General features: G+C 37.4%; 1 protein-coding gene across 4 annotated transcripts in view; it reads left to right on the forward strand.

Moving 5' to 3' along the window:
• PHKB (phosphorylase kinase regulatory subunit beta) overlaps nucleotides 1-25,904 on the forward strand; it is a 221,781-nt gene that overhangs the window by 59,630 nt on the left and 136,247 nt on the right. For all 4 annotated transcript variants that reach the window (XM_043437856.1, XM_043437857.1, XM_043437858.1 and 1 more), the window contains one exon: nucleotides 11,585-11,700. In XM_043437856.1, the coding sequence (XP_043293791.1) occupies nucleotides 11,585-11,700 (116 nt within the window). The remainder of the gene's footprint in view (nucleotides 1-11,584; nucleotides 11,701-25,904) is intronic.

Consider the following 25,904-nt stretch of genomic DNA (forward strand, 5'->3'; position numbering starts at 1 on the left):
ATTCTTTACCACTTAAACTGCCAGGAAAGCACAACTGTACAAATGTGCATATCCTTATGGCTTCCCAGGAATATATTGGAGATTTACACAGCCCACTATTGACTTCTCATGGCCCATCTTTTAAAAAGAAAGTTTTTAGATAGTTGAAATATTAAATAGTGGCCACTCATTATGCCTAGGCAGCTATGTAATATATGCCTAGGGATAAGGCTGTATGCATTGTACAAGCTCCAGGTCAGATCATTTAAAGAAAACCTCTCTGAGTGAATGTATCCGGAAAGCTGTCAGACTCTTCAAATAGTGACAGTTTACCAAGACAGTGATTTGGGTGAGTTCCAAAGCTGTTTTGTTCCTTCTGGTGGCTTTAGTCTGCTAATTTTCATAACTACTATGAGGCTACGATAAAGCAAGGGAGAAGGAATAGAAAACAGCCATTCAATACATTCCAATGCTTAGTCTACTTACACGAGATTTCTTTATTTAATGCTCCTTGCATTGTTACAAGCTCTTGTTTAAGTTTCAGAGTTCTGAAAAAGTTGATTTTTATGATTTTTGTCAGTATTCCTATTGCTTTTATAGATGACTAGTTTTTCTGAGATCTTTGTTATTCTCTGAATTGAATTCCCATTTGTAATTATTTTTAATGTAAATTTCTCTTCATACTTCACCCCCCCAACAGCTTTTTATCCTGCAGTTTACTCTTTCTATAAACTCAGTTAACCCTAATGTATTTTTATAACTGCAGTAAAAAATAACTTAATTGTATATCTGATATTTATATAATATTGTTACATCAGTTATACCTCAGTTTTTTAAAAAATAAGCTTCAATATTCTGCAAACATTTTACCACACTTAAACATCTGTAAATAGCACATTTAGTGGCCATCTTAGATTCTGTAGCATGTGTCAGAAATGTGTGACTAAATGCCTGCTGTTCACTCATTCTCAAATATTGAGTGAACACCTATGGTAAGCCAGGACTTTGCTTAGGCATTGTATCTTTTGTAACAGTAGTATTGGTATACAGTTTGTTTTGCTGAATATTTTTACTCATTTTTAACAGTATATTTGAGAAGTTCTTAGAATTCAGCTATTACCTTGATAATGCTTGTCACTTCACTGATTTCACAATCAGTGAATTTTTACTTATGTCCAAATTAGTGTCTTTGACTTTTTTAAAAAACTAACACAAAACTATCAAGTGATTACATAGAAATGCACTTTTAATTTTTTTGGCTATGCAGCTAGCTATTATTGAATAAATTTAAGGTTGTCATTATTTAATGAAGCTTGTCATATGAATATCTGAAATTTTTCTTTGATCCTGGCCCTTCTAATATCACAGTTCATTATGAAATAGTAGACTGTTTCATCCTATGTCTGTTGGGGATGTCTGCAGTGGCTTAAAGGAAAGGTGCTTGTTTTTCTTATATAATGCAATGTTGGAAATGGTTAGCTCCTTGGTCCATCAGTTTCTCTTCTCTTCATCATCTCAGAATGGCTGCTCTAACTACAGGCATCATGGCAAAAAGCCGGGGGAAGGTTGATAAAGCTGATGTATTAGCTACTTTTAATCAGAAGTAGCCCTTTTTATCAGAAACATCAAAAGCCTTCCAAAAGTCCCTAAGAGACGTCTTCTTATGCCTGTTGGTCAGAGCTATTGTGAGACCACCTCCAGCTGAACAGGCAGATTGGGAAAGCATTTATTTCTTTTTCCAGCCTATATAGTTGTGCTCTCCAATCAAAACAGAATGTGAGCCACATATGTAATTAAATATTTTTAGTAGCTAAAATCAAAGTAACAGATGAAATTTGTTTCAATAATATATTTTATATACTCTTTATGTTGTGGTAGGTCTTCAAAATCTTTACACTGAAAGTTCATCTCAATTGGGACTAGTTGATGGCAATCAGCCACATGTGGCTAATGGTCACCTTACTTATTGCACATGGTTGTTTGCTTTCTTTGCTTGTCCATTTACAGTGTATTGAATTTTCACAGTATGAGTGTGTAAGAGTCAGGAAATTACTTTGCTTGAGATATTCTCTTACCCTTTTATCTCACCCCAAAACTCAGCTTTTCTTGATTAAAGAAAGTCTATTTTACCTCATTTTGTTTTGTTGTGGTGGTGGTCATGTCTTAAAGAGATTTAGTGCCTCCTAAGCCAATGATAGAGAAGGAAATGGCAACCCACTCCAGTATTCTTGCCTGGAGAATGCCATGGAGGGAGGAGCCTGGTAGGCTACAGTCCATGGGGTCGCAAAGAGTTGGACATGACTGAGTGATAACTTTCAACTTTCAAGCCAATGATAGCTTTGACAAACCTAGACAGTATATTAAAAAGCAAAGATAACACTTTGCTAACAAAAGTCTGTATATTCAAAGCTATAGTTTATCCAGTAGTCATGTACAGATGTGAAAGTTGGACCATAAAAAAGACTGAGCACAGATGAATAGATGCTTTTGAGTTGTGGTGCTGGAAAAGACCCTTAAGAGTCCATTGGACAGCAGGGGGATCAAACCAGGCTCTCCTAAAGGAAATCAGCTAAATCTCCTAAATATTCATTGACAGTAATGATGCTAAAGGTGAAGCTCCAATACTTTGGCCACCTGATGCAAAGAGCTGGCTCATTGGGAAAGACCCTGATGGTGGAAAGGATTGAGGGCAAAAGGAGAAGAGGGCAGCAGAGGATGAGATGGTTAGATAGCATCACTGACTATGGATATGATCTCCGGGAGATGGTGGAGGATGGGGAAGCCTGGTGTGCTGCAGTCCATGGGGTTGCAAAAAGTTGGACACAACTTGGTGACTGTACAACAAGCCTACCATATACACACCAATATATAGATTGGTCAGTCAGTCAGTTCGGTTTAGTCACTTAGTCACTGATAAATACAGATACTTTAAAATAGACAAAATGTTGACCTGTTGATGGAAGATTGTCCCCTAGATGACCAGTCCAGTCAAATTCACTGTCTTGTCAATGCTACCATTCTGTGTCCCACATATCACTCCCATCCCATGCTCTCTTTCTCTCTCAAAACTTTCACATTATTCATACCTCAAATGATAATCCATCTTTCTTTTGGTGATTCTTATGTATATATAATTTAGACTATTTATTTTAGAGGTTTCTTGTTATGATTTTTTGTTATGATTTATTATTGTTACTTGTTATTTAATATGAAGATTATTACCCACAGATGGGTAAACCTTTTTTGAAGTACTGCACCTAGTTTGGGTTGCTGTAATCTAAGTTGACTTTACAGGCATTGGAGAGGATTCAGATTTTTTTAATTTAGTATTTGGAAAAGAGGGCCTTGGAGATCTTTTATTAATAAAAGTGATTTCCAATAATTGCCAAAAATGGACATACCCAGAAAGACATATTTGGTATAGATGATCTCTTGAGCTCTTTTCTAAGCCAGTCTCTGAATTTTTAAAAATAAGTTTATTGACCAAATAAAAATGTTTCCCACACATTTGTTTCTGATTCCATATTTATCTTCTGAAATTTTTTAAATTGAATTTTGTTTGCTAGTTTTGGTTTTTAAGTGTTTTCCCTAAATTAATTAATAAATAAATTTTTATTTTTAAACTTTCTTTTTGTCTGTACTGGGTCTTCATTGTTGCGTGTGGGTTTTCTTTAGTTGCAGCAAGCTACTCTTCATTGTGGTCCATGGGCTTCTCATTGCAGTGACTTCTCTTGTTGGGGAGCATGGGCTCTAGGTGTGGACTCAGTAGTTGTGACACATGGAATCTAGAGCACGTGGGCTTCAGTAGTTGTGGAGCATAGGTTTAATTTCCCCAGGACACATGGCATCCTTCCAGACCAGGAATAGAACCTGTGTCTCCTGCATTGGCAGGTAGATTCTTAACCACTGGACCACCAGAGAAGTCCCACTTGTGTGGTTTTGACAGGATATAGAAGAGATGGGATATTTAAATAGTAGTCATAGGACTAAAATGGATTTTTAATTGTTATTGTGATACCCTCTCCTTTCAAGATAATGTTGGGAAATTAAAAAAAAAAATTTGTGACTAGTATATTGGTGGAGATTTCTTTACCCAAATAAAAAATAGAGTCACCATCAGACATACTCACAGATGTTAATTGTTACTGTAGTAAAGCTGATAAAGTTTTTCAAATGACAATTCTATGAGGCGTAGTAAGCGGGACTCTGGAAGATCGTTAAGGACACGGGAGCGTGGCGTGCTCCAGTTCATGGGGTCACAAAGAGTTAGACATGACTTAGCAACTCAACAACAACACAAGCTGGAATGGCCTCTCTACTTACTACTGGAAAATACAAATTATCTAAAATTCATAAAATGGTCATTGCTTAATATGAATTTACTTCTTTATTTGAAATAAGAAAGGAATATAAAATCAGTAATTTTTTATAATAATATATTTAATCTATCAAACAGTATTACAGTTACTTTAGAATTACATATAAGGAATGTCTTGCTTCCTTGGAAAGTATCCATTTTAGAAAAGATTTCTATGTGAACAGTAAAATGACTTCTTGTGAAGTAAAATTTATTCATATTGGTGAAACGAAAAAATATATTGTTGTGTTTTGCTGTAAAGTACATTTTGAGTGATCGTTTTTTAATTACAGCATAAAACTTAGCTTTCATAATTAGTCCAAATTACTGTAATAATCTGAAATAAGAAGGGCGATGCCAAAGAATGGCCATGCCAAAGAATATTCAAATTACCACACAGTTGCACTGATTTCACATGCTAGCAAGGTAATGCTCAAAATCCTTCAAGTTAGGCTTCAAGAATACGTGAACCAAGAACCTCCAGATGTACAAGCTGGATGTAGAAAAGGCAGAGGAACAAGAGATCAAATTATCAACATCCGTTGGATCATAGAAAAAGCAAGAGAATTCCAGAAAAGCATCTACTTTTGCTTCATTGACTACAGCAAAGCCTTTGACTGTGTGGATCACAACAAACTGTGGAAAATTCTTAAAGACATGGGAATACCAGACCACCTTACCGTCTCCTGGGAAACCTGTATGAAGGTCAAGAAACAACAGAACCGCACATGAAACAATGGTCTGGTTCCAAATTGGGAAAGAAGTACATCAAGGCTGTATTTTGTCACCCTGCTTATTTAACTTATATGCAGAGTACATCATGCAAAATGCTGGCCTGGATGAAGCACAGGCTAGAATCAAGAGTGCCAGGAGAAATATCAATAACCTCAGATAGGAAGATGATACCATCCTTATGGCAGAAAGCAAAGAGGAACTAAAGAACCTCTTGATGAAGGTGAAAGAGGAGAGTGAGGAAGCTGGCTTAAAACGCAACATTCAAAAAACTAAGACCTTGCCTCCCAGTCCCATCACTTTATGGCAAATAGAAGAGAAAAAAGTGGAAACAGTGACAGACTTTATTTTCTTGGGCTCCAAAATCACTGTGGATGGTGACAGCAGCCTTGAAATGAAAAGATACTTGCTCCTTGGAAGAAACACTATGACAAACCTAGACAGTGTGTTAAAAAGCAGAGACATCATTTTGCCCACAAAGGTCTGTATGGTCAAAGCTGTGGTTTTTCCAGTAGTCATGTATGGATGTGAGAGTTGGACCATAAAGGAAGCTGAGTGTTGAAGAATTGTTGCTTTTGAACTGTGGTGTTGGAAAAGACTTTTCAGAGTCACTTCACTACAAGGAGATCAAAGGATTGATTTCCTAAAGGAAATCACTGATTTCCCATGAAATGATGGGACCAGATGCCATGATCTTAGTTTTCTGAATGTTGAGCTTTAAGCCAACCTTTTCACTCTCCTCTTTCACTTTCATCAAGAGGCTTTTTAGTTCCTCTTCACTTTCTGCCATAAGGGTGGTGTCATCTGCATATCTGAGGTTATTGATATTTCCCCAGCAATCTTGATTTCCTAAAGGAAGTCAGTCCTGAATATTCATTGGAAAGACTGATGCTGAAGCTGAAGCTCCAATTCTTCGGCTACCTGATGTGAAGAGCCAGTTCACTGGAAAAGACCCTGATGCTGGGAAAGATTGAAAGCAGGAGGAGAAGGGGATGACAGAGGCTGAGATGCCTGGATGGCATCACATTAAACATGAGTTTCAGCAAGCTCCGGGAGATGGTGAAGGACAGGGAGGCCTGGTGTGCTGCAGTCCATGGAGTCACAAAGAGACACGACTGTGCAACTGAACAACAGCAACACTGTAAGTGGAAAGCAAGAACTTGTGAAAGTAACTCAGTTTTTTTCCTTTATTTTTTTCTTTTTAAAATATTTATTTTCTAATTGAAGGATAATTGCTTTACAGAATTTTGTTGTTTTCTGTCAAAATAAATCAGCCATAGGTATACATATATCCCCTCCCTCTAGAACCTCCCTCCCACTTCCTTCCCCATCCCACCCTTCTAGATTGATACAGAGCCCCTGTTTGAGTTTCCTGAGACGTATAGGAATTTCCCATTAGCTATCTATTTTACGTATGGTAACACATGCTAGTAAAGTAATGCTCAAAATTCTTCAAGCAAGTCTTCAGCAATACGTGAACTGTGAACCTCCAGATGTTCAAGTTGGTTTTAGAAAAGACAGAGGAACCAGACATCAAATTGCCAACATCCACTGGATCGTCGAAAAAGCAAGAGAGTTCCAGAAAAACATCTATTTCTGCTTTATTGACTATGCCAAAGCCTTTGACTGTGTGGATCACAATAAACTGGAAAATTCTGAAAGAGATGGGAATACCAGACCACCTAACCCACCTCTTGAGAAACCTGTATGCAGGTCAGGAAGCAACAGTTAGAACTGGACATGGAACAACAGACTGGTTCCAAATAGGGAAAGGAGTATGTCATGGCTGTGTATTGTCACCCTGCTTATTTAACTTATATGCAGAGTACATCATGAGAAATGCTGGGCTGGAAGAATCACAAGCTGGAATCAAGATTGCTGGGAGAAATATCAATAACCTCAGATATGCAGATGACACCACCCTTATGGCAGAAAGTGAAGAGGAACTAAAAAGCCTCTTGATGAAAGTGAAAGAGGAGAGTGAAAAGGTTGGCTTAAAGCTCAACATTCAGAAAACTAAGATCATGGCATCTGGTCCCATCACTTCATGGGAAATAGATGGGGAAACAGTGGAAGCTGTGTCAGACTTTATTTTTCTGGGCTCCAAAATCACTGCAGATGGTGATTGCAGCCATGAAATTAAAAGACGCTTATTCCTTGAAAGAAAAGTTATGACCAACCTAGACAGCATATTAAAAAGCAGAGACATTACTTTGCCAACAAAGGTCCATCTAGTCAAGGCTATGGTTTTTCCAGTGGTCATGTATGTATGTGAGAGCTGGACTGTGAAGAAAGCTGAGCGCCGAGAAATTGATGCTTTTGAACTGTGGTGTTGGAGAAGACTCTTGAGAGTCCCTTGAACAGCAAGGAGATCCAACCAGTCCACCCTAAAGCAGATCAGTCCTGGGTGTTCATTGAAAGGACTGATGCTGAAGCTGAAACTCCAATACTTTGGCCACCTCATGCGAAGAGTTGACTCACTGGAAAAGACCCTGATGCTGGGAGGGATTGGGGGCAGGAGGAAAAGGGGACGACAGAGGATGAGATGGCTGGATGGCATCACCGACTCGATGGACATGAGTTTGAGTAAATTCTGGGAGTTGGTGAGGGACAGGGAGGCCTGGTGTGCTGTGATTCATGGGGTTGCAAAGAGTCGGACATGACTGAGCGACTGAACTAAACTGAAGTTTCCATGAGAAAATAACTAAAATTTTGAACAGTTCCTTTTCCATGTAATTAAGTGCTACTTAAGATACATAAGGATCTTCCCTGGGTCAGGAAGATCCCCTGGAGAAGGAAATGGCAACTCACTTCACTATTCTTGCCTGGAAAATCCCATGGATGGAGGAGCTTGGCAGGCTACGGTTCATTTGTTTACAAGATGTTGGACATGACTTAGTGACTTCACTTTCACTTTAGGATATATAATCTTCCTATGTTTCTCATTAAGAGTTAAACACAAAAGTGCCATTAATATTCCACAGTGTAACAGAATAACCTTTTCAGTAACCTGTTATCTCTTTTGTTCCTTAATCATAGTTCTACAACTTTAGTACATTTCAATTCTGTTACTATTAACCATAGATTCTCAATTGCCATGGGAATGAAGTCGCTAATGATGAGGTGCTAAATTTTACATTCAAATATTTGATTTGTGAGTAACATTCTTTGAGGATATTGGTTTCCAGTTCTGAAATCCCTTTATTTTTATTCAGTGTCTCCATGTTGCCTTCCTGGATTATTTTAAGGGAAGAGTTTAGTATTTTTCTGCTTACTGTATCATGAGAATTCCACTTTGCTCAGTTAAAAATTAGTAAAGGCCTTTATGGGTATTTGAAATCAAGTTGTATTATTTGGTTTTTAACAGTATTGAAAAATGGCTATTATTTTTCAGTTGGTTGCAGTATTTTGGACTGGCATAGATTATGTAATTTATTTCAGTATATTTACTGAAAGTGCAGGTGTTAATCGCTCAGTCATGTCCAACTCTTTGTGACCCCCATGGACTGTAGCCCACCAGGCTCCTCTCTCCGTGGCATTGTCCAGGCAAGAATGATGGAGTGGGTAGCCTTCTCCCTTCTCCAGGGGATCTTCCCAACCCAGGGATTGAACCCAGGTCACATGCATTGCAGGCAGATTCTTTACCATCTGAGCCAAGCAGCCTGCTGGTATATTTACTAGGATGATGTAAATAATTGTTTCTTTGAAATCTCTGGATGAAAGGTCTTTAGAATTGGATATCCCTGCAGTTATAACTTGTAATAGTATAACACAGTTACAAAAATAACTCATCAGTGGCTCTTCTGTCAGTGTTTACAGATGTGTATATTATATGCCAATTTTGTTCACGTATTTCATGAAGAACTTCGATGTATAAGAAACAATGATAGATGCTAGGGTAAAAATGATGAATAAGATAGATATTTCATCCAGACTTAGGGAATCAAGGAAGTTTTTTTCTTCCAGGAAATATCATCATTGAGATTGATACTTAAATGTAGTATGAATTAGCTGGGTGAAGTGCTGGAATAAAAAATATACTAGAGAGAAATAATATTTTTAGAAGTGATAGATATGAACAACTAAAACATTAATGAACATATTAAAGAGTAGATTGGACATTGTTGAAGAAAAAATTTATGTACTAGAAAATAATTCTTGGGAAATTATCCAGAATGTCAAAAGATAGCAAATATGAAAGGAATTTGAGAATAAATGAGGATAGAATGAGAAGGTACAAGAATAAAAAGGAAAGAGAAAATTGAGGAAAGGCAGTATTTGAAGAAATTTTGACTGATAATGTGAATTGAAGAAAACATGAATTGGTGTGGATAGTAGATAAAAGTAAATTCTCTTCTTTTGCCTGCTCCTTCCCTCATCCTCAGAAAACCCCAGAGAATTATAGAGTAAATGGTGGAAGAAACCTCGGTCCATAAATGCCACTGTGAAACTAACTTCCCCACTATCCTGTGGTTTATAAGATTTAAAATTTTTTGGTGGCCATGAACAACACAGTCATGCTCAGATAGATGAGCATGGGCTGGAAGAAGCACAAGCTGGAATCAAGATTGCTGGGAGAAATATCAATAATCTTAGATATGCAGATGACACCACCCTTATGGCAGAAAGTGAAGAGGAACTAAAAAGCCTCTTGATGAAAGTGAAAGAGGAGAGTGAAGAAGTTGGCTTAAAGCTCAATATTCAGAAAACTAAGATCATGGCGTCTGGTCCCATCACTTCATGGGAAATAGGTGGGGAAACAGTGGAAGCTGTGTCAGACTTTATTTTTGGGGCTCCAAAATCACTGCAGATGGTGATTGCAGCCATGAAATTAAAAGACGCTTATTCCTTGGAAGGAAAGTTATGACCAACCTAGATAGCATATTAAAAAGCAGAGACATTACTTTGCCAACAAAGGTCCATCTAGTCAAGGCTAGGTTTTTCCAGTGGTCATGTATGTATGTGAGAGCTGGACTGTGAAGAAGGCTGAGCACCGAGAAATTGATGCTTTTGAACTGTGGTGTTGGAGAAGACTCTTGAGAGTACCTTGGACTGCAAGGAGATCCAACCAGTCCATCCTAAAGCAGATCAGTCCTGGGTGTTCATTGGAAGGACTGATGTTGAAGCTGAAACTCCAATACTTTGGCCACCTCATGCGAAGAGTTGACTCATTGGAAAAGACCCTGATGCTGGGAGGGATTGGGGGCAGGAGGAAAAGGGGACGACAGAGGATGAGATGGCTGGATGGCATCACCGACTCGATGGACATGAGTTTGAGTAAATTCTGGGAGTTGGTGATGGACAGGGAGGCCTGGTGTGCTGCGATTCATGGGGTCGCAAAGAGTCGGACACGACTGAGTGACTGAACTGAACAAGAAATTGGGAAAGCTGAGAAGACCCTCCCCAATATTTGAAGTAAGAAAAAGTTTACTGTAGGCGTGTAATGCTCCATTCTTTGATAGAGAAGTGATGGGATAGATGTGTGTTTTTTGAAACCTATATTGCTCTGTTCTGTTTCTGTGAGGCTCCAGCACCCTCGTTGCTTTCTCCTTCACTGAAACGTTCGAGCTGTTCTAGGCTCTGAGGGCAGATATGTTTGTGTTGGGATTGAGAATGAAACGGTCATGGATTCAGCTGCCTCAACCATTCATCATTTGTGAGAGAGTCTAGGTTAGACTGCTTCCTCGTCTACTCTTGATCAATGTATTTGTTGACTCTGGGCTTAGAGACTTAGAGACCCTAGAGAACAGGGGAGAATCATTTTAAGAGGCTATGTTTTCTTTCCTCTGCTCTGATTTCTCAATCAATTCTTTCCTACTGCTTTCTCTCTGCCTATAATTTGTCAAGTTTCTAGTCTGCTGGTGGAACCTTAACTTGGTTTTTTAGTGTTATTATTGTGTCATTCTTAAAAGTACATACATGTTATTTATTAGGTGTGTAGGGTGGAGGTGGGGGAATATATATTGCCACTTAAGAGGGATAATGAGATAAAGGGTAGGCAGGTGCACATATTCATTTTTCTATATTGAATCAAACATGATGACTAAATTAAAAACCCTGTAATTAAGACTAGTAGCCCACATAAAATAGTGTTCTTATTAACATGAATAAACTTTCATTAAGTAAGAACTGACTATAATCTTTACTTTCCATAGTTACTGTTGAAAGTATAAATTTAATCAGATATCTGAAATCTTTACATAAAAGCTGTGACTCCCTGCTAATTGGTTGGGCCCATCTCAAACTGTAAGCTGTTGAGTGTATAAAAATGGATATTTATAGGTATATAGGAAAGGCAGGAGGAAGATTAGATTTCAGGAGTAGTAGACTCAAGAGTCTAAGTTGATCTAACATGAGATTGACTCATTTTAGAACTGAGAAATACCTTTTTATCTCCAAAGTTTTAGACTTATTTAACACCTGACATTTTAGATTCCAAGTATTATTATCTGAATATCAGTATCTAAAGGTCCTGTTATTTCACATGTCCTTATGTTTCATTTTTTTTTCTTTTAGGTCTCTTTTATTCAGAACCTTGTATTTTGTGTAGAAAGAGTTTACCGGGTACCTGACTTCGGTGTCTGGGAAAGAGGAAGCAAATATAATAATGGCAGCACAGAGCTGCATTCGAGGTAATTTGCTGATTTCTGAGTGTTTTGTTTTCTATTTTTGATTTGAATGTGTGGAATGTGAATGAAAATCAAAGAACTAGATTGGAACTCTGGTTTCTGTGTAGTTTTCATCTCTCTTTTTTTCTATATATTAATGTAATTCAGGTGAAATTCACTTAAAATTAAAGGAAGAGTCTCCTCTCAGTACCCATTAACAGATGTAAGAAAAGAGCATATGAGTGTCTTCGCCAGCTTCACACTGTGTCAGGACATGCATATCAGTATTCAGTCTAAGACTTGACCTTTCTGTTCAACCAAGTCATTTTCTTTTTCCTCTTTGAAATGACACTGTTTGAAAGGTCAAGTACATTAAAATTGCCAAACAGCAGTTGTAAATGCATCGCATCTAAAATTCCTTTTCATGTTATAGAGCTGATTTTTATCCCAATGAGAGTTACTCACACCCTTTATATTTTGTTTAACTAAAAAACGTAGCTCAGTTAGTCCTATCCATTTCACACTAAAAAGTTTAATAATCTAAAGGTTATCAGCTGTAGGTCAGTTTAGATCATCAAGACTTAAATGAAGCAGAGAAACAGTTTAGGAAACACTGGTTAAGAGAAATCTGCAGCACAATACTTTTTTGAATAGAAGGAATAATGACAGACAAAAAGATTAAGTTGATTCTAAAATCTGCTCCAGATCACTTGCCGTATAACATCTCTGCCTCAGTTTCCCTCTTTTATAAAATGAAGATAATAATGTATTCTACTTTATAAGTTGTAATGATTGAGTTGATATTTATCAGAAATTTGAATAATGCGTAAGTAAACATTGAAATGAAAGTAGTCACATTTAAGAATATTTTATTTTATTTTTTTTGGGTTTTGTCATACATTGATATGAATCAGCCATAGATTTACACGTATTCCCCATCCCGATAAGAATATTTTAATAACAGATTGAAATAAAAAGGATTTTTTGTTAAACTCTGGTCAACTAACATACAAACTTTTCTATAAGTTTTATGATTCATATGAGGCATGTTTATACAGAGTAGAATAGTAACAATGTGTAAGGAAGACAATAAAGGAGAGAAATAATTCAGAAATTAAATTCAGGCAAATACTAAATATAGCAAGAAAATATATTTTAGCTATAAGTTCTCAGCGTTCCAAATTATGAGTCAAATTCAAGACAGTGTATAAGATTGGAAAAGGTGATTTTTTAAAATTTGCCTTTTCAGTAGTTATTTATCAGGTCCCTTTCTGCTTTTTTAATAACTATTTAATATATGCCAGTGTGGTCCCACTGACATTTTCTATATAAAATATTTAGAGTAGGGTTTTTTCAGTTTATAAAAACTATGGTAAACTCAGAAAGACTCTTGGGTAAAAGTTACCATTAATCTTAGAAAGTGACGGTGTTGGGAAGTCGCTTGGCAGGCTACTGTCCACGGGGCCACAAAAGAGTCGGACAGGACTTAGCAACTAAACAATGACAGTGAAAAAAGAGAGACTCTAACTTGTTCTCCTGTAACTGAGGTGCCCGTCTTTAGACGGAATCATTAAGGATTTTATTTCAAGTCTTGGAAAATCATTAAGTGATGTTCTTTGCTACCTTTTGCATGCAAAATTAACCTTAATTGTAGCAGGCCAATTTTATTCAAACGGATGGGAAATGAAGTTTGCTATTTAGCTTTGCATGGTGCGTTTTATATATTTAACACTCATCTTCTAATTTTCCATGGTATAATGCTGTAAATAACTTAAAATTTTTTTTCCACAATGCTTCTTAGCTCAGATACTCACAGGCCTGTTTCAGATCTGTCACCTCTGCTGACAGTGTCTAGTTTGAAACTGCAGGAGCCCTGAGCCCTGTGGCTCTCATGGATGTAGTGTATGCCGTGGTGGTGGGAGGCTGGTATCTTTCTGTGCCCATGCCAGGGAGTGGAATGTAGAGCTGCTGCCGGCAGGGATTAAGTCCCGACTCTTAGTCTGTTGCTGTAAGACTTCCCAGAACTATCCGATCCTAGTTAATTATCTGATCCTAGTTTCTAGTTGGCTCTGATCCAAGGACTTCTTACTGCAATATCCTTGTTATATTCTTAAGTTATTCTCATAGTTTTGAAAAGCCTGAAACAGTATATAGCAATTCTTGCTAAAAGTGCTCACACTGCCCTTTGCCTTCTAACTTTCTTTGCCAGTCTCTGTCTCTGTGCTGTGCAGTTCTCCTTAGCAGGAATCGGAGCACAGTCTGTTGCCTTGACGATCACTAGGGTCTTGTGCTCACTGGCTTGGTAAATGTCCCTTTCTTCCTTTGCCACACACTGTGTGCATCCCTTCTGAACTGCATCTTGGTCAAAAATGATTACTGCCCCTAGGTCCCTGAAACCCATACACATAGTGTTCTAAGGATAGAGGCTTCCCCTTCAGCTTCCATGCTCAGTGGTTCTCTAGTAATTTTAAACCCTGGCACTACAGTTACAGGGTAAGTTTTATTTAGCCCATGCAGGAAGCATTACTGCCTTTTTACACAGGAGGAAACTGAAGTTTAGAAGACTTGGTGATTTTTTTCCCCCTCCATTCCTTAAGTGATACAGATCAAAGGTAATGGAGCCGGAACTAAATTCCAGGTGGCTGGCTTCAAAATCCAAAGGTATTTTTACTGTATCATGTTGTAATTTAATGTCGTAAAAAGTTTTCCTAAAGTTGGAAAGAACAGCAAGGTGTACCACCTTGGTGACATTTTGCTAAGTTTCAAGGATATCTTTGCTTAGCAATCACTAAAGCTTGATTTAGCCTAATGCCTTTGTCATTCCCTTCCTAATCTGCCCTTTTCAGCCCCAGGTTTGCCCATATCTGTTTTAGTCCAAATTCTTGAATTATTTAGCATTTCTTAGATAAGCTTCAGAACTTTTTTCTAAAAAGTGATCTCATTACATTTAACCATTTAACCCATTCTTGCAGCATCCTCATACTTTTCAGGATTTGGTAAAAGAATATATTGCTCTAAGCTCAGTGTAACTGAATGTTTCCTGAGCAACCATTCCCTGCTCTCCTGATTTTTCTGTTCATCTGACTTTTCCTTGAACAACATACTCCTTTTAGTTTCTCCTAGGGTGTCTAGAACTATTTCAAATAATTCTCCTTTCTTCTTCTGTTTATTCTCTAAGTCTTATAATAAATTTCCTTACATTTCAAAATCTCATATTAATATTATTTGATTTAATTGCATTTTCCTTCATGTATTAGTTACCTACTTATTATAACACAAATTCTTTTTTTGAAGATATTAAATCTTTTATTGATTATACCTGATAAGGATGATACACAAGCTTCATTCCCATCTATAACGTTATTTGGTACCATAATTCAATTTAAATATATCACATAGGATGTGCCAACAGTCATTAATAACCAAAAACCTCCATGACTTTGCATGGGTGGCTCTTTTAAAGGTGAACTCCAGTTCACAGCACAGTAACTGTCAGTTCAGCTACAACAAGGATCTGAAGACAAAAGCTTCTCCACCAAAGCAGATTGTAAATAAATTTTGAGTGGAACCTGGCATCACCCTGAAAGAATTCTAACTTTACACAGCACATTTAAAAAAAAAAAAAAACTACATTAAAACCCTTTATTGGAATACTTTACACTTTCCATAAAATAGAAACCAAAATAACCTGTTACACAATTAATCACAAATACAGTCCTCAAGATTTTTGCTCATACACATGATATTGTCTAAAACATGTCTTCTTTGTAGCAACTAGGCCCTGCTACCACTGTGCTTGGCTGAGTTCACAAATCTGTTGTAACCTATCACTTCTCTGGCTCTCCTTTCCTGCTAAGCTCTGTTTCCTGGCAGTAATTAAAAGCTTCTTCCACTGTCATAGGGACTGCTGCTACTGGAACTACCTTAGCCACCTTGGTTTCCTGGTTTGGCAAAGTATTGGCCTCCACCACCATAGGAGCCAGAACTTCTGCCTCCAAAGTTTCCTCCTTTCATGGGTCCAAAATTTGAAGATTGATTATTGTAATTGCCAAAATCATTGTAGCTTTCGCCACCTCCAAAATTGCTTCCATCATTACCAAATCTGTTATAGCCATCCCCACTGCCACCGGTATCCACCACCACCATGGCTGCCATCAAAGTTTCCAGACCACTTTGACCTCTTTGGTTGGATGAAGCACTAGCCATCTCTTGCTTAGGCAAGCCTTGATAGGGCTTTTCTTTCTTCGCAGTTGTGGCCATTCACAATGTGGTATTTCTGAATGACAGTGTTGGCTATGGAATCATGGTCATCAAAGATTACAAAAGCAAAGCCTCTCTTTCTGCCACTGCCTTGGTCAGTCATGATTTCAGTCACTTCAGTTTTCCCCTACTATTGTAAATAATTTCTCAGGTGATGTTCTTTGGTGTCTTTAATGCCACCAACAAAAATCTTTTTCACGGTTAAGCTCTTTGAGAATCTTCTCTTGAGACGGTCTCTTAGGTTCCACAACTCTTCCATCCACCGTGTGTGGCCTTGCATTCATGGCTGTGTCCACCTCCTCTGCAGAGGCATATGTGACAAACCCACAGCCTCTGCAGCACTTGGTATTTGGATTCCTTATTACCACACAGTCTGTGAGTGTTCCTCATTGCTCAGAATGGCTCCTCAGACGCTCATCATTTGTTTCAAAGCTAAATCCTCTGACGAAGAGCTTTCGCAGCTGTTCAGGCTCTTTTTGGGAGACTTTGACTTAGACATGGTGGCAGTGGAAGGGGAAGACTTCAACAATGCTTACTCAGTGGCATCCACAGGTAGAAAATATAACACTTAATTCTTAATCCCCAGAGTTACATATACAGGTGGTCTTTTTCGCTGTTCCATGTTAAATTCAGTATTTTAATTTAAAAATTTTCCCTTCCTCATTTATGCAAGGCTGTTTTTACTCCTTGGGGCTACCTTTAAACACTTTAAGCCAAAACTGTTTTGGAGAAGAGAATGAGCTGTGCTTAGTCACTCAGTCATGTCTGACTCTTTGCCACCCTATGGACTGTAACCCTCCAGGCTGCTCTGTCCATAGGGACAGTATTCTCCAGGCAAGAATACTGGAGTTGGTTGCTATGCCCTCCTCCAGGGGATCTTCCCAAGCCAGGGATCAAACCCAGGTCTCCCTCATTGCAGGCCGATTCTTTACTGTCTGAGCCACCAAGGAAGCCCATGTATACTGGAGTGGGTAGCTTATCCTTTCTCCAGGGGATCTTCCTGACCCAGGAATCAAACTGGGGTCTCCTCCATTACAGGTGGAGAAGAGATGAGTCCTCGGTAAAATATGAGTTGAATCTCAAGCCTAACTTTAAATTTTTTGGCTATTGGAAAGCAAAAAGGAAAGTTGTAATAACTTAGTAATGTAGATATATAATCAACCCTGAATATTCATTGGAAGGACTGATGCTGAAGCTGAAGCTCCAGTTCTTTGGCCACCTGATGCAAATAGCTGACTTGTTGGAAAAGACCCTGATGCTGGGAAAGATTGAGGTCAGGAGGAGAAGGGGATGACAGAGGATGAGATGGTTAGATGGCATCACTGACTCAATGGACATGATTTGAGCAAACTCTGGGAAGTACTGAAGAACAGGGAAAATCTGGCATACTGTAGTCCATGAGGTTGCAAAATCAGACATGACTTAGCAGCTGAACCACAATTTAGCAGCTGAAAGACATTAACAATGCCCAAATGGAAAGATTATTATAGATATGTGAAAGTGAAAGTTGCTCAGTCATGTCTGACTCCTAGCAACCGCATGGACTATACAGTCCATGGAATTCTCCAGGTCAGAATACTGGAGTGGATAGCCATTCCTTTCTCCAGGGGATCTTCCCAACCCAGGGATCAAACACGGGTCTCCCACTTTGCAGGCAGATTCTTTACCAGCTGAGCCACAGTGGAAGCCTAGGAATACTGTAGTGGGTAGTCTATCCCTTTTCCAGTGAATTTTTCCCAACCCAGAAATCAAACTGGAGTCTTCTGCATTGCAAGTGGATTCTTTACCAACTGAGCTATCAGGGAAGCCCATTATAGATAAATATCCAGAAGGAAAGATTATTGGGGTTTTGTGGGGGGATTACAATTTTTGTTCTATTCTCTAAGCTTCTCCAATAAAGAAGACTATCACAAAAATATCTGATAAGTAACCATCATAACATCAGTTTAAGGTATTTTAGTGACCATTTTATTTCATGTAGTACTTGTTATTTAAAGTAACTACTTACTCTTCTTAAGTCATTTCTGATGTTCTAGTCATTGAGCTATAACACAGGCAGTTATCCATCCATTCTGCTTCATTTTATGTATTTTTCCTGTACTGAACAATCCATGAACAGCCATTAAAACCATAGTACTGTAAAGTCCTTTTTTTCAGGAAGTATGATTGGGCACCTCAGGGACTTAAAGCATAATGTTAATGAATATGAGATTGTGAATTCAGTTTCCATGCTTGCCAGCTAACTTTTTGGATTCCATGGTGTGTTTTAAATCACCTAGTCCAAACCCATTATCTTTTCTGGAGAAGCTTTCGTTTATGCAATAAATCACTTTATTAAAAACTATCTCCCAGGTAAACACTTTTAGTTCCTGTAAGTAAATGTAAGGTAGCACCTTTAAAGAACCAAATTGGTGAATGCTCTGTTGGTAATTGTCACGTAAATAGCTTGCTGTTGCCAAAGATTTAAATAACCAGTCAATAATAAATTAACATATATGTGAATTTCAATTGTCCCATTATTCAACCAATTGCATTGGTAAAGAAAATTGAAATGGTAAGAACTTGACCTTTACTATAATCCAGATACAATGTTTCTTTCTTTTGTAGTGCTTTATTTAGAGGACAGTTTCCAAATTCATCCCTCAGCTGTCTTTCTGCACCATTTTTAAACTTAGAATGAACCTTGTGCACTGGGGACTAACAGAGAACTCCTTGGACATTGAGAACACATCCTTAAGCAATAAAATTAATTGGCAACAAATGTTTTTGCATGCATTGTCAGAGTATATGATTCTTATGGCTCTTCTAACCCTTAGGTTCTAAGAATTTAGAATTCTTACGCAGGTACTGTTTGGTTTCCATTTGGACTATTCAAGGATAGGTATGATTGTGCAGGGTGCGCATGCAGTTAGAAACCTGCCTTAGATTCTTTTCTTGCTACCTACTGTTTCAAGTAAAGCATCCCAAACTTAGAAGCATAAAACAGCAGAACAACAATCTTTTACTATTGTTAACTCTCATGGTTCAGAGGGTTGACTAGGCTAACTAGGGTGGTTCATACTTAGGGTCTCATGTTTGCCATCAATTGTGGCTGAGGCTAGAGTCAACTTTGAAAACTTCCTCACTTGGGTATCAGAGTGTTGACTGGGACTTCAGCAGGAACACTTATATGAAGTTTTTCCATATAGATTCCGCACATTGTGGTAGCTAGGTTCCAAGGTTCAGTGTCCCAAAACTCAACAGGCCAGATGGAAGCTATATCTTTTTATGACCTAGCCTTGGAAGTCATGCAGCATAACTTTCACTACATCCTATCTGTTAGAGTCAATAAGATAAGTGAGGGGAATTAGACTCCACCTTTTGATAGAAGGCAAAGATTTTGCAGACAAATTTAAACTAGCACATATTCTTCATTTGGACTTTGTTCCTCCAGGTTGTAGGCCTTGTCATTTTTCTAAAGTGACTTTGGCTATGAAAAGAGACCATGCCCCTTCTCTCAAGCATACTAGCGAGTACCACATGGATTGTTTTGAAATTTGTTCATCCTGTGGAAGTATGAGGTACTTCTTCACTGAAAGTGAAGTGCTGGACTGCAGATTTGAGTCAGTAGCGTGTGCGTGCTAAGTTGCTTCAGTCTTGTCCGACTCTTTGTGACTCTTTGGGTTGTAGCCCTCCAGGCTTCTCTGTCTATGGATTTCTTTAGGCAAAAAATGCTGGAGTGGGTTGTCTGCATGGCAGACCCAGGGATCAAACCCATATCTCTTACATCTCCTCCATTGGCAGGTGAGTTCTTCATCACTAGGGTCACCTGGGAAGCAATACCAGATTATTGGCTTAGTTGTTCTTGAGAACCAGGGTAAAATGGTTTGCATATATTGTAGTAGGGAAGAGAGTTTTCACCAAAGAAAAAGTAAGGATGCATTTGAAAGTCACTTACATTCAATCTCTCAGAACTTAGTTTCCTCACTTTTAAAGTAGAGGGGATTAACAAAAGAAATGCAAGACTTGTACATCAAAAACTATAAAATATTGTTGAAAAAAATTAAAGAAGACATCCAAGAATGGAAAGATATCCTGTGTTCAGTGTGTGCTCAGTCACCTCTGACCCTTTGCCACCCCGTGGACTATAGCGCTATACCACCAGGCTCCTCTGTCCGTGGAATTTTCCGGGCAAGAATATTGAAATGGGTTGCCATTTCCTACTCCATGGTGATTCAGTGTAATCCATAACAAAACTTTTTTTTCTTTTTTTTTTTTGTAGAAATTGGCAAACTAATCCTAAAATTTGCATGGAAATGCAAGGAACTCAGAATAGCCAAAACAACCCTTCATAAAGAACAAATTTGGAAGATCCACACTTTGCAACTTCAAAGTTTACTATAGTAATGAGCTTACTGTAGTTACAGTAATCTGCTACAATAATTAAATAGTGTGGTACAAGTATAACAAGAGACAGATATTAGTGCAGTAAACTTGATGATCTAGAAAGAAACCCATACATGTATGGTCAGTTGATTTTCACAAAGGTGCAAGGATAATTGATAGAGGAGAATATAGTCTTTAGCAAATGGTGCTGGGACAACTGGATACAAAAGAATGAATTTGGGTCCCTACTTCATGTAGTATATAATAACAAAATTAACTGGAAAAGGATCAATGACCTAATAGTAAGAACTAAAATTATAAAACTCTTAGAAGAAAACATAGTTGTAAATGATTGTGACCTTATCTGGGATGAATGAATGTCCAGTAGTTCAGCTGGTGGGTAGTTACATGTTTTGATTTTAAAGAAACTGCAAGACTATTTTTGAGAGTCCCATATTGCTTTACATTCCTACTAGCAATGTATGATGTCATTTCTCTGAATCTTTGCCAGCATTTGGTGTTATCACTATTTTTTACTTTATTTACTCTGATTTGTTTGTAGTGGTATCGTATTGTGGTTTTAATTTGCATTTCCTAATGGATAATGATATTGGATGTTTTCATGTGATTATGTATCATCTGCATCTTCAGTGAAATGTCTCTTCATGTCTTTTGCTCTTTTTCTAATTGGATGGGTTTTTTTCATTGTTGATTTTTGAGAATTCTTTATACATAAATAATTCTTGATACTAGTCCTTTAATTCTGTGTTTTGCAAATATATTCTCTTAGTCTGTAGCTTGGGTGGTTTTTTTTTTTTTTTTGGTTAGAGCAAGCTTTCAATTTTAATGAAACCCAGTTTATAAATTTTTTCTTTTATGGATTGTGCTTTTGGTGTAAATTCTGACAACTCTGCGTAACCTTGATTCTGATGATTTTCTCTGATGGTTTGTTTTATGAAAGTTACATAGTGTTGTGTCTTATATTTAAGTTCATGATCTATTTTGAGTTAATTTTGTATAAGGTATGATGTTGAAGGTTTTTTTTTTTTTGATGCATGTCCAGTTACTCTAGCATCATTTGTGTTTGTTGAAAGGACTGTCTTTCCTCCATTGAAATGCCTTTGTGCTCTTGTTGAAAATAAAATGGACATATTTATATTGGACTGTTTCTGGGTTCTATATGTCTATTCTTCTGCTAATACCACCAATATGATCCTGTGAATTTCCTTCTTTAGGCTATTAATATGGTGGACTGTGTTGATTAATTTCTGATTATCGAACTGGCCTTTTGTCCCTAGACTAAACCTCACCTGGTCAGTCATGGGGATAATTCATTTCACATATTGCTAAATTCTACTTGCTAATTTTTAAAAAGATTTTAATGTCTGTAGTCATGAGAGATATTGGCCTATAGATTTCTTTTTGTGCATTGTCTTTGTTTTGTTTTGGTATCAGGGTAATGCTAGCTTCAATTAAATTAACTCTGAAGTGTTTTTTCCCCACTCTGTTTTCTGGAAGAGATTGTATAGAATTGGTGTCAATTTTTCTTTAAATGTTTGGTAGATTTCTTCAGTGCAATCATATAAGTATGGAGAGGTTTTTTTTTTTTTTACCATTTGAAAATTACGGATTCAACTTCTTAAGAGTAATGGGTCTATTCAAATTATTTCATATTGAATGAGTAGTGATAGTTTTGCTTTTCCAGGAACTGACTCATTCCTTTTAATCTATGTATGTTGAATTGTTCAGAGTATTTGCTCATTATCCTTTTGATATCTACAATGTCTGTAGTGTTATCTCCTGTTCTATGCCTAATATTGGTCATTTGTGTCTTATTTCTTTGTCAGGCTTCTGTCAATTTTCTTTAACCCTTTAAAGATTAGTTGTTTGTTCCACTGATTTTTTTCTTTCTTTTTTTTTTTACCCTGTGGATGTGGGTGTGTCGATTGTCATTGTTTTCTGTTATCTGTGTTATTTCCTTCTGTTTGCTTCAGGTTTATTTTGCTCTTTTTCTAGCTTCAATTAAATTGGGATTAGATAATTGATTTGAGGCTTTTCTCTTTGCTTATATATTCATTTAGTTCTATAAATTTCCCCTCTCAGTATAACTACTATTGTAGTTATCCTACACAAATTTTGATGTTATATTTTCATTTTCATTCTATCCATTGTATTTTTTATTTCACTTGAGATTCTTCTTTCATTCATGTCGATTATGTAGACAGGTATATATTGTTTTCTTTACAAGTGTTGGCAGATATTCCTGTTGTTCTATTATTGATTCCAGTTTGATGCCATTGTGATTAAAGAGTACAGTAGGATTTCAGTTCTTTTATAGTCTTGAGATTTTGTTTATGGCCAAGATAGGATCTCTTGATGTTGGTGTGAGCACTTGAAAAAAAAAAAGTATACTCCTGTTATATAGAATTGTATTCATTGATTTGTCCTGCTAAAACAAAGTACCATAGACTGGGTAGCTTAAACAATAGGAATTTATATATTCTGGAGTCTGAAGTGTCTAACATCAAGTTGCCAGACATCTCTGTTCTCTGGTGAGGACTTTCTTCTGATGCCATGTCCTTTCATGCCAGAGAGGGAGACAAAGCAAGCTCTCTGGTCTCTCTTCTTAAAGAGATACTAATCCTGGGACTTCCCTGGGGGTCCAGTGATTAAGACTCCATGCTTTCACTGCAGGGGGCACAGTTCCATCCTTGGTCAGGGAAGTAAAATCCCACATACTGTGTGACTCAGGCATTCTAATTCCATCATTCATAGGGGCTCCATATTCATGACCTAATCTAAGCCTAATTACCTTCCAAAGGCTCCATCTCTAAAATACTACCTCTCTGGGTTGGGACTTCAAAATATGCTTTCCTTTGAGATTGATGGTTACATGATACTTCTTTTTTAAATCCTTTTACTTTCATCCTGTCTATATTATTATATTCAAAAAGAGCTTCTTGTATACAGTTGGGTCATGTTTTTAGATCAACTCTGCCAATCTTTCTTTTAATTGCCATGTTTAGACTTTTACATTGAATGTTAATATATGTTTTGGTTTACATTTGCCATTTTATCTTTGTATTTATTCTTTTTTTCATTTCTCTTTTTCTTTTTCCTACCTTCCTGTTGGTTCTAAAACATTTTTTAGAATTCCATTTTGATTATCTATAGTGGTTTTGAATGATCTTTTTTTATGGCTTTTCAGTGGTTGTTCTGGTATTACTATATATACATATGAACTCAGTATATTAATGCCATCATTTTATCAGGTAGAGGGATTATAGAAACTTTACCTTCATATGTGTCTTGTTACCCTCCCCCATTTGTAATCTAATTAAATATTTCCTCCATACACATTGAGAACCACAGTGTTATAACTTTTGCTGTAACTATCAAACATAATTTATAAAACTCAACAGGAGAAAAGCCTATTGTATTTACTAGTAGTTTTGTTTACCATTTTCTAATTATCTAGCATTTCCTTTCTGTTTTGAGAACTTACTTCCGTCATATTTTTAGGGTAAATCTGCTTATGACAGACCTCTTACTTTTCCTTCATCTGGGAATGCCTTGCTTAAATAAATAAATATATAGAATATATTTACTGGTATAAGATTCTGGGTTGACAGTTCCTTCTTTTAATGCTTAAAAACTCTTATGTCACATCCTTTTAGCTTTGTTTTTTTTTTTTTTAATAAGCAGTTCACTGTTATTTAATTGCTTTTCCCCTGTAGACATGTTTCCTTTGGATACTGTCAAGATTTTTCTTTTTCTTTAGTTTGCAGAAGTTATGATGTGTCCTGAATGGGTATTTTCATTTTATTTTGTTTGAGTTTCACTTAGCTTTTTGTCTTTTGCTAACTGGGGAATTTTCTGCCATTGTTTCAGATGCTTTTTTTTTCTTTAAGCTTCATCCTTTTTTTTTTTCTTGTTCAGGAAGCCCAGTGACATGAATGTTAAATCTTTGGGACTTCAGTCCCACAGGTCTCTGAGATTCTCTTCATTTGTTTTGTTAAGTCTTTTCTCTTTTTTGTTCAGACTAGATAATTTCTATTGTTTTGTCTTTCAGGTTAGTTGTTCTTTCTTCTGTCTCCTTCATCCTATTCACTGAGCTTTTTGTTTTGATTATTGTATTTTTCAGTTCTAAAGACTTTGCTGAGATTTCCTATTTCATAGCTGAGCCTTTTTCTTTTCATTTGTTTCACTCATACTCATAATTGCCCACTGAAGCCTTTTCATCACGACTGCTTTAAAGTCTTTGTTAATTTTCACATCTCTCTTCTCTCAGTATAAGTATGTATTGATATAGATAGATAGCTTTTATTCATTTTGAATAGTTCTGGTTCTAGATATGATGAGTGATTTTTTTTTAAATTAGTTCCATCACTTCATGGCAAATAGATGGGGAAACAATGAAAACAGTAGCTGACATTTTTTTTGGGGGGGGGGCTCCAAAATCACTGCAGATGGTGAGTGCAGCCATGAAATTAAAAGATGCTTACTCCTTGGAAGGAAAGTTATGACCAACCTAGACAGCATATTAAAAAGCAGAGACATTACTTTGTCAACAAAGGTCCATCTAGTCAAGGCTATGGTTTTTCCAGTGGTCATGTATGGATGTGAGAGTTGGATCATGAAGAGAGTTGAGCATCAAAGAATTGATGCTTTTGAACTGTGGTATTGGAGAAGACTCTTGAGAGTCCCTTGGACTGCAAGGAGATCCAACCAGTCCATCTTAAAGGAGATCAGTCCTGGATGTTCACTGGAAGGACTGATATTGCGGCTGAAACTTTGGCCACCTGATGTGAAGAGCTGACTCATTGGAAAAGACCCTGATGCTTGGAAAGACTGAGGGCAGGAGGAGAAGGGGATGACAGAGGATGAGATGGTTGGATGGCATCACTGACTCAATGGGCATGAGTTTGGATAATCTCCGGGAGTTGGTGATGGACAGGGAGGCCTGGCATGCTGTGGTTCATGGAGTTGCAAAGAGTCGGACATGACTGAGCCACTGAACTGAATTCAACTGAACTGATGAACATTTAAGATATTATAAGACAGTGGGTTTTATTTTTTATTTTAGTCGTATTTTTTTGACACCACCCTGGCAGGGGAAGAGTCTAAACACATCACCCCATTACTGCCAGTTTTTTGTGTATTGTTGACACCCAATATAGAGACTCCACATTACTGCTGGATCTGGGTTGTCATGTCTAGCTCCCCAGTAGGCTTCAATTAATATCTCCCTGTCTGGGAAGGATAGAAGTATTATTACCTCAGTACTAATTTCCAGGCAACCTTCACTTACATGACAAGGAAGAGGGTGTGGCCTCTTTATAATTGGGCATTCATGTGAGTTTTAATTGTCCACTGGACTTCCTCTAGTGCCATCCTCAGAGGAAGGGGAGATTCACCTATTTACTGGTGGGTAGGAATGAAAGTCTAGGCTGTCCGTGTGATGTCCACTGACACTGAGGTGTGAGAATAGAGACTTTTTACCGTCCATCGGGAATGCAAGTCTTGATTTCTTCCTTGGGTTTTTCTGACACCACTACAACTGAGTTGGTTGGATGTTGGGTCCAGTTCCTCATTATAGTCTC

The sequence above is a fragment of the Cervus canadensis genome, chromosome 18, assembly GCF_019320065.1.
Source record: "Cervus canadensis isolate Bull #8, Minnesota chromosome 18, ASM1932006v1, whole genome shotgun sequence".
NCBI lineage: Eukaryota > Metazoa > Chordata > Mammalia > Artiodactyla > Cervidae > Cervus > Cervus canadensis.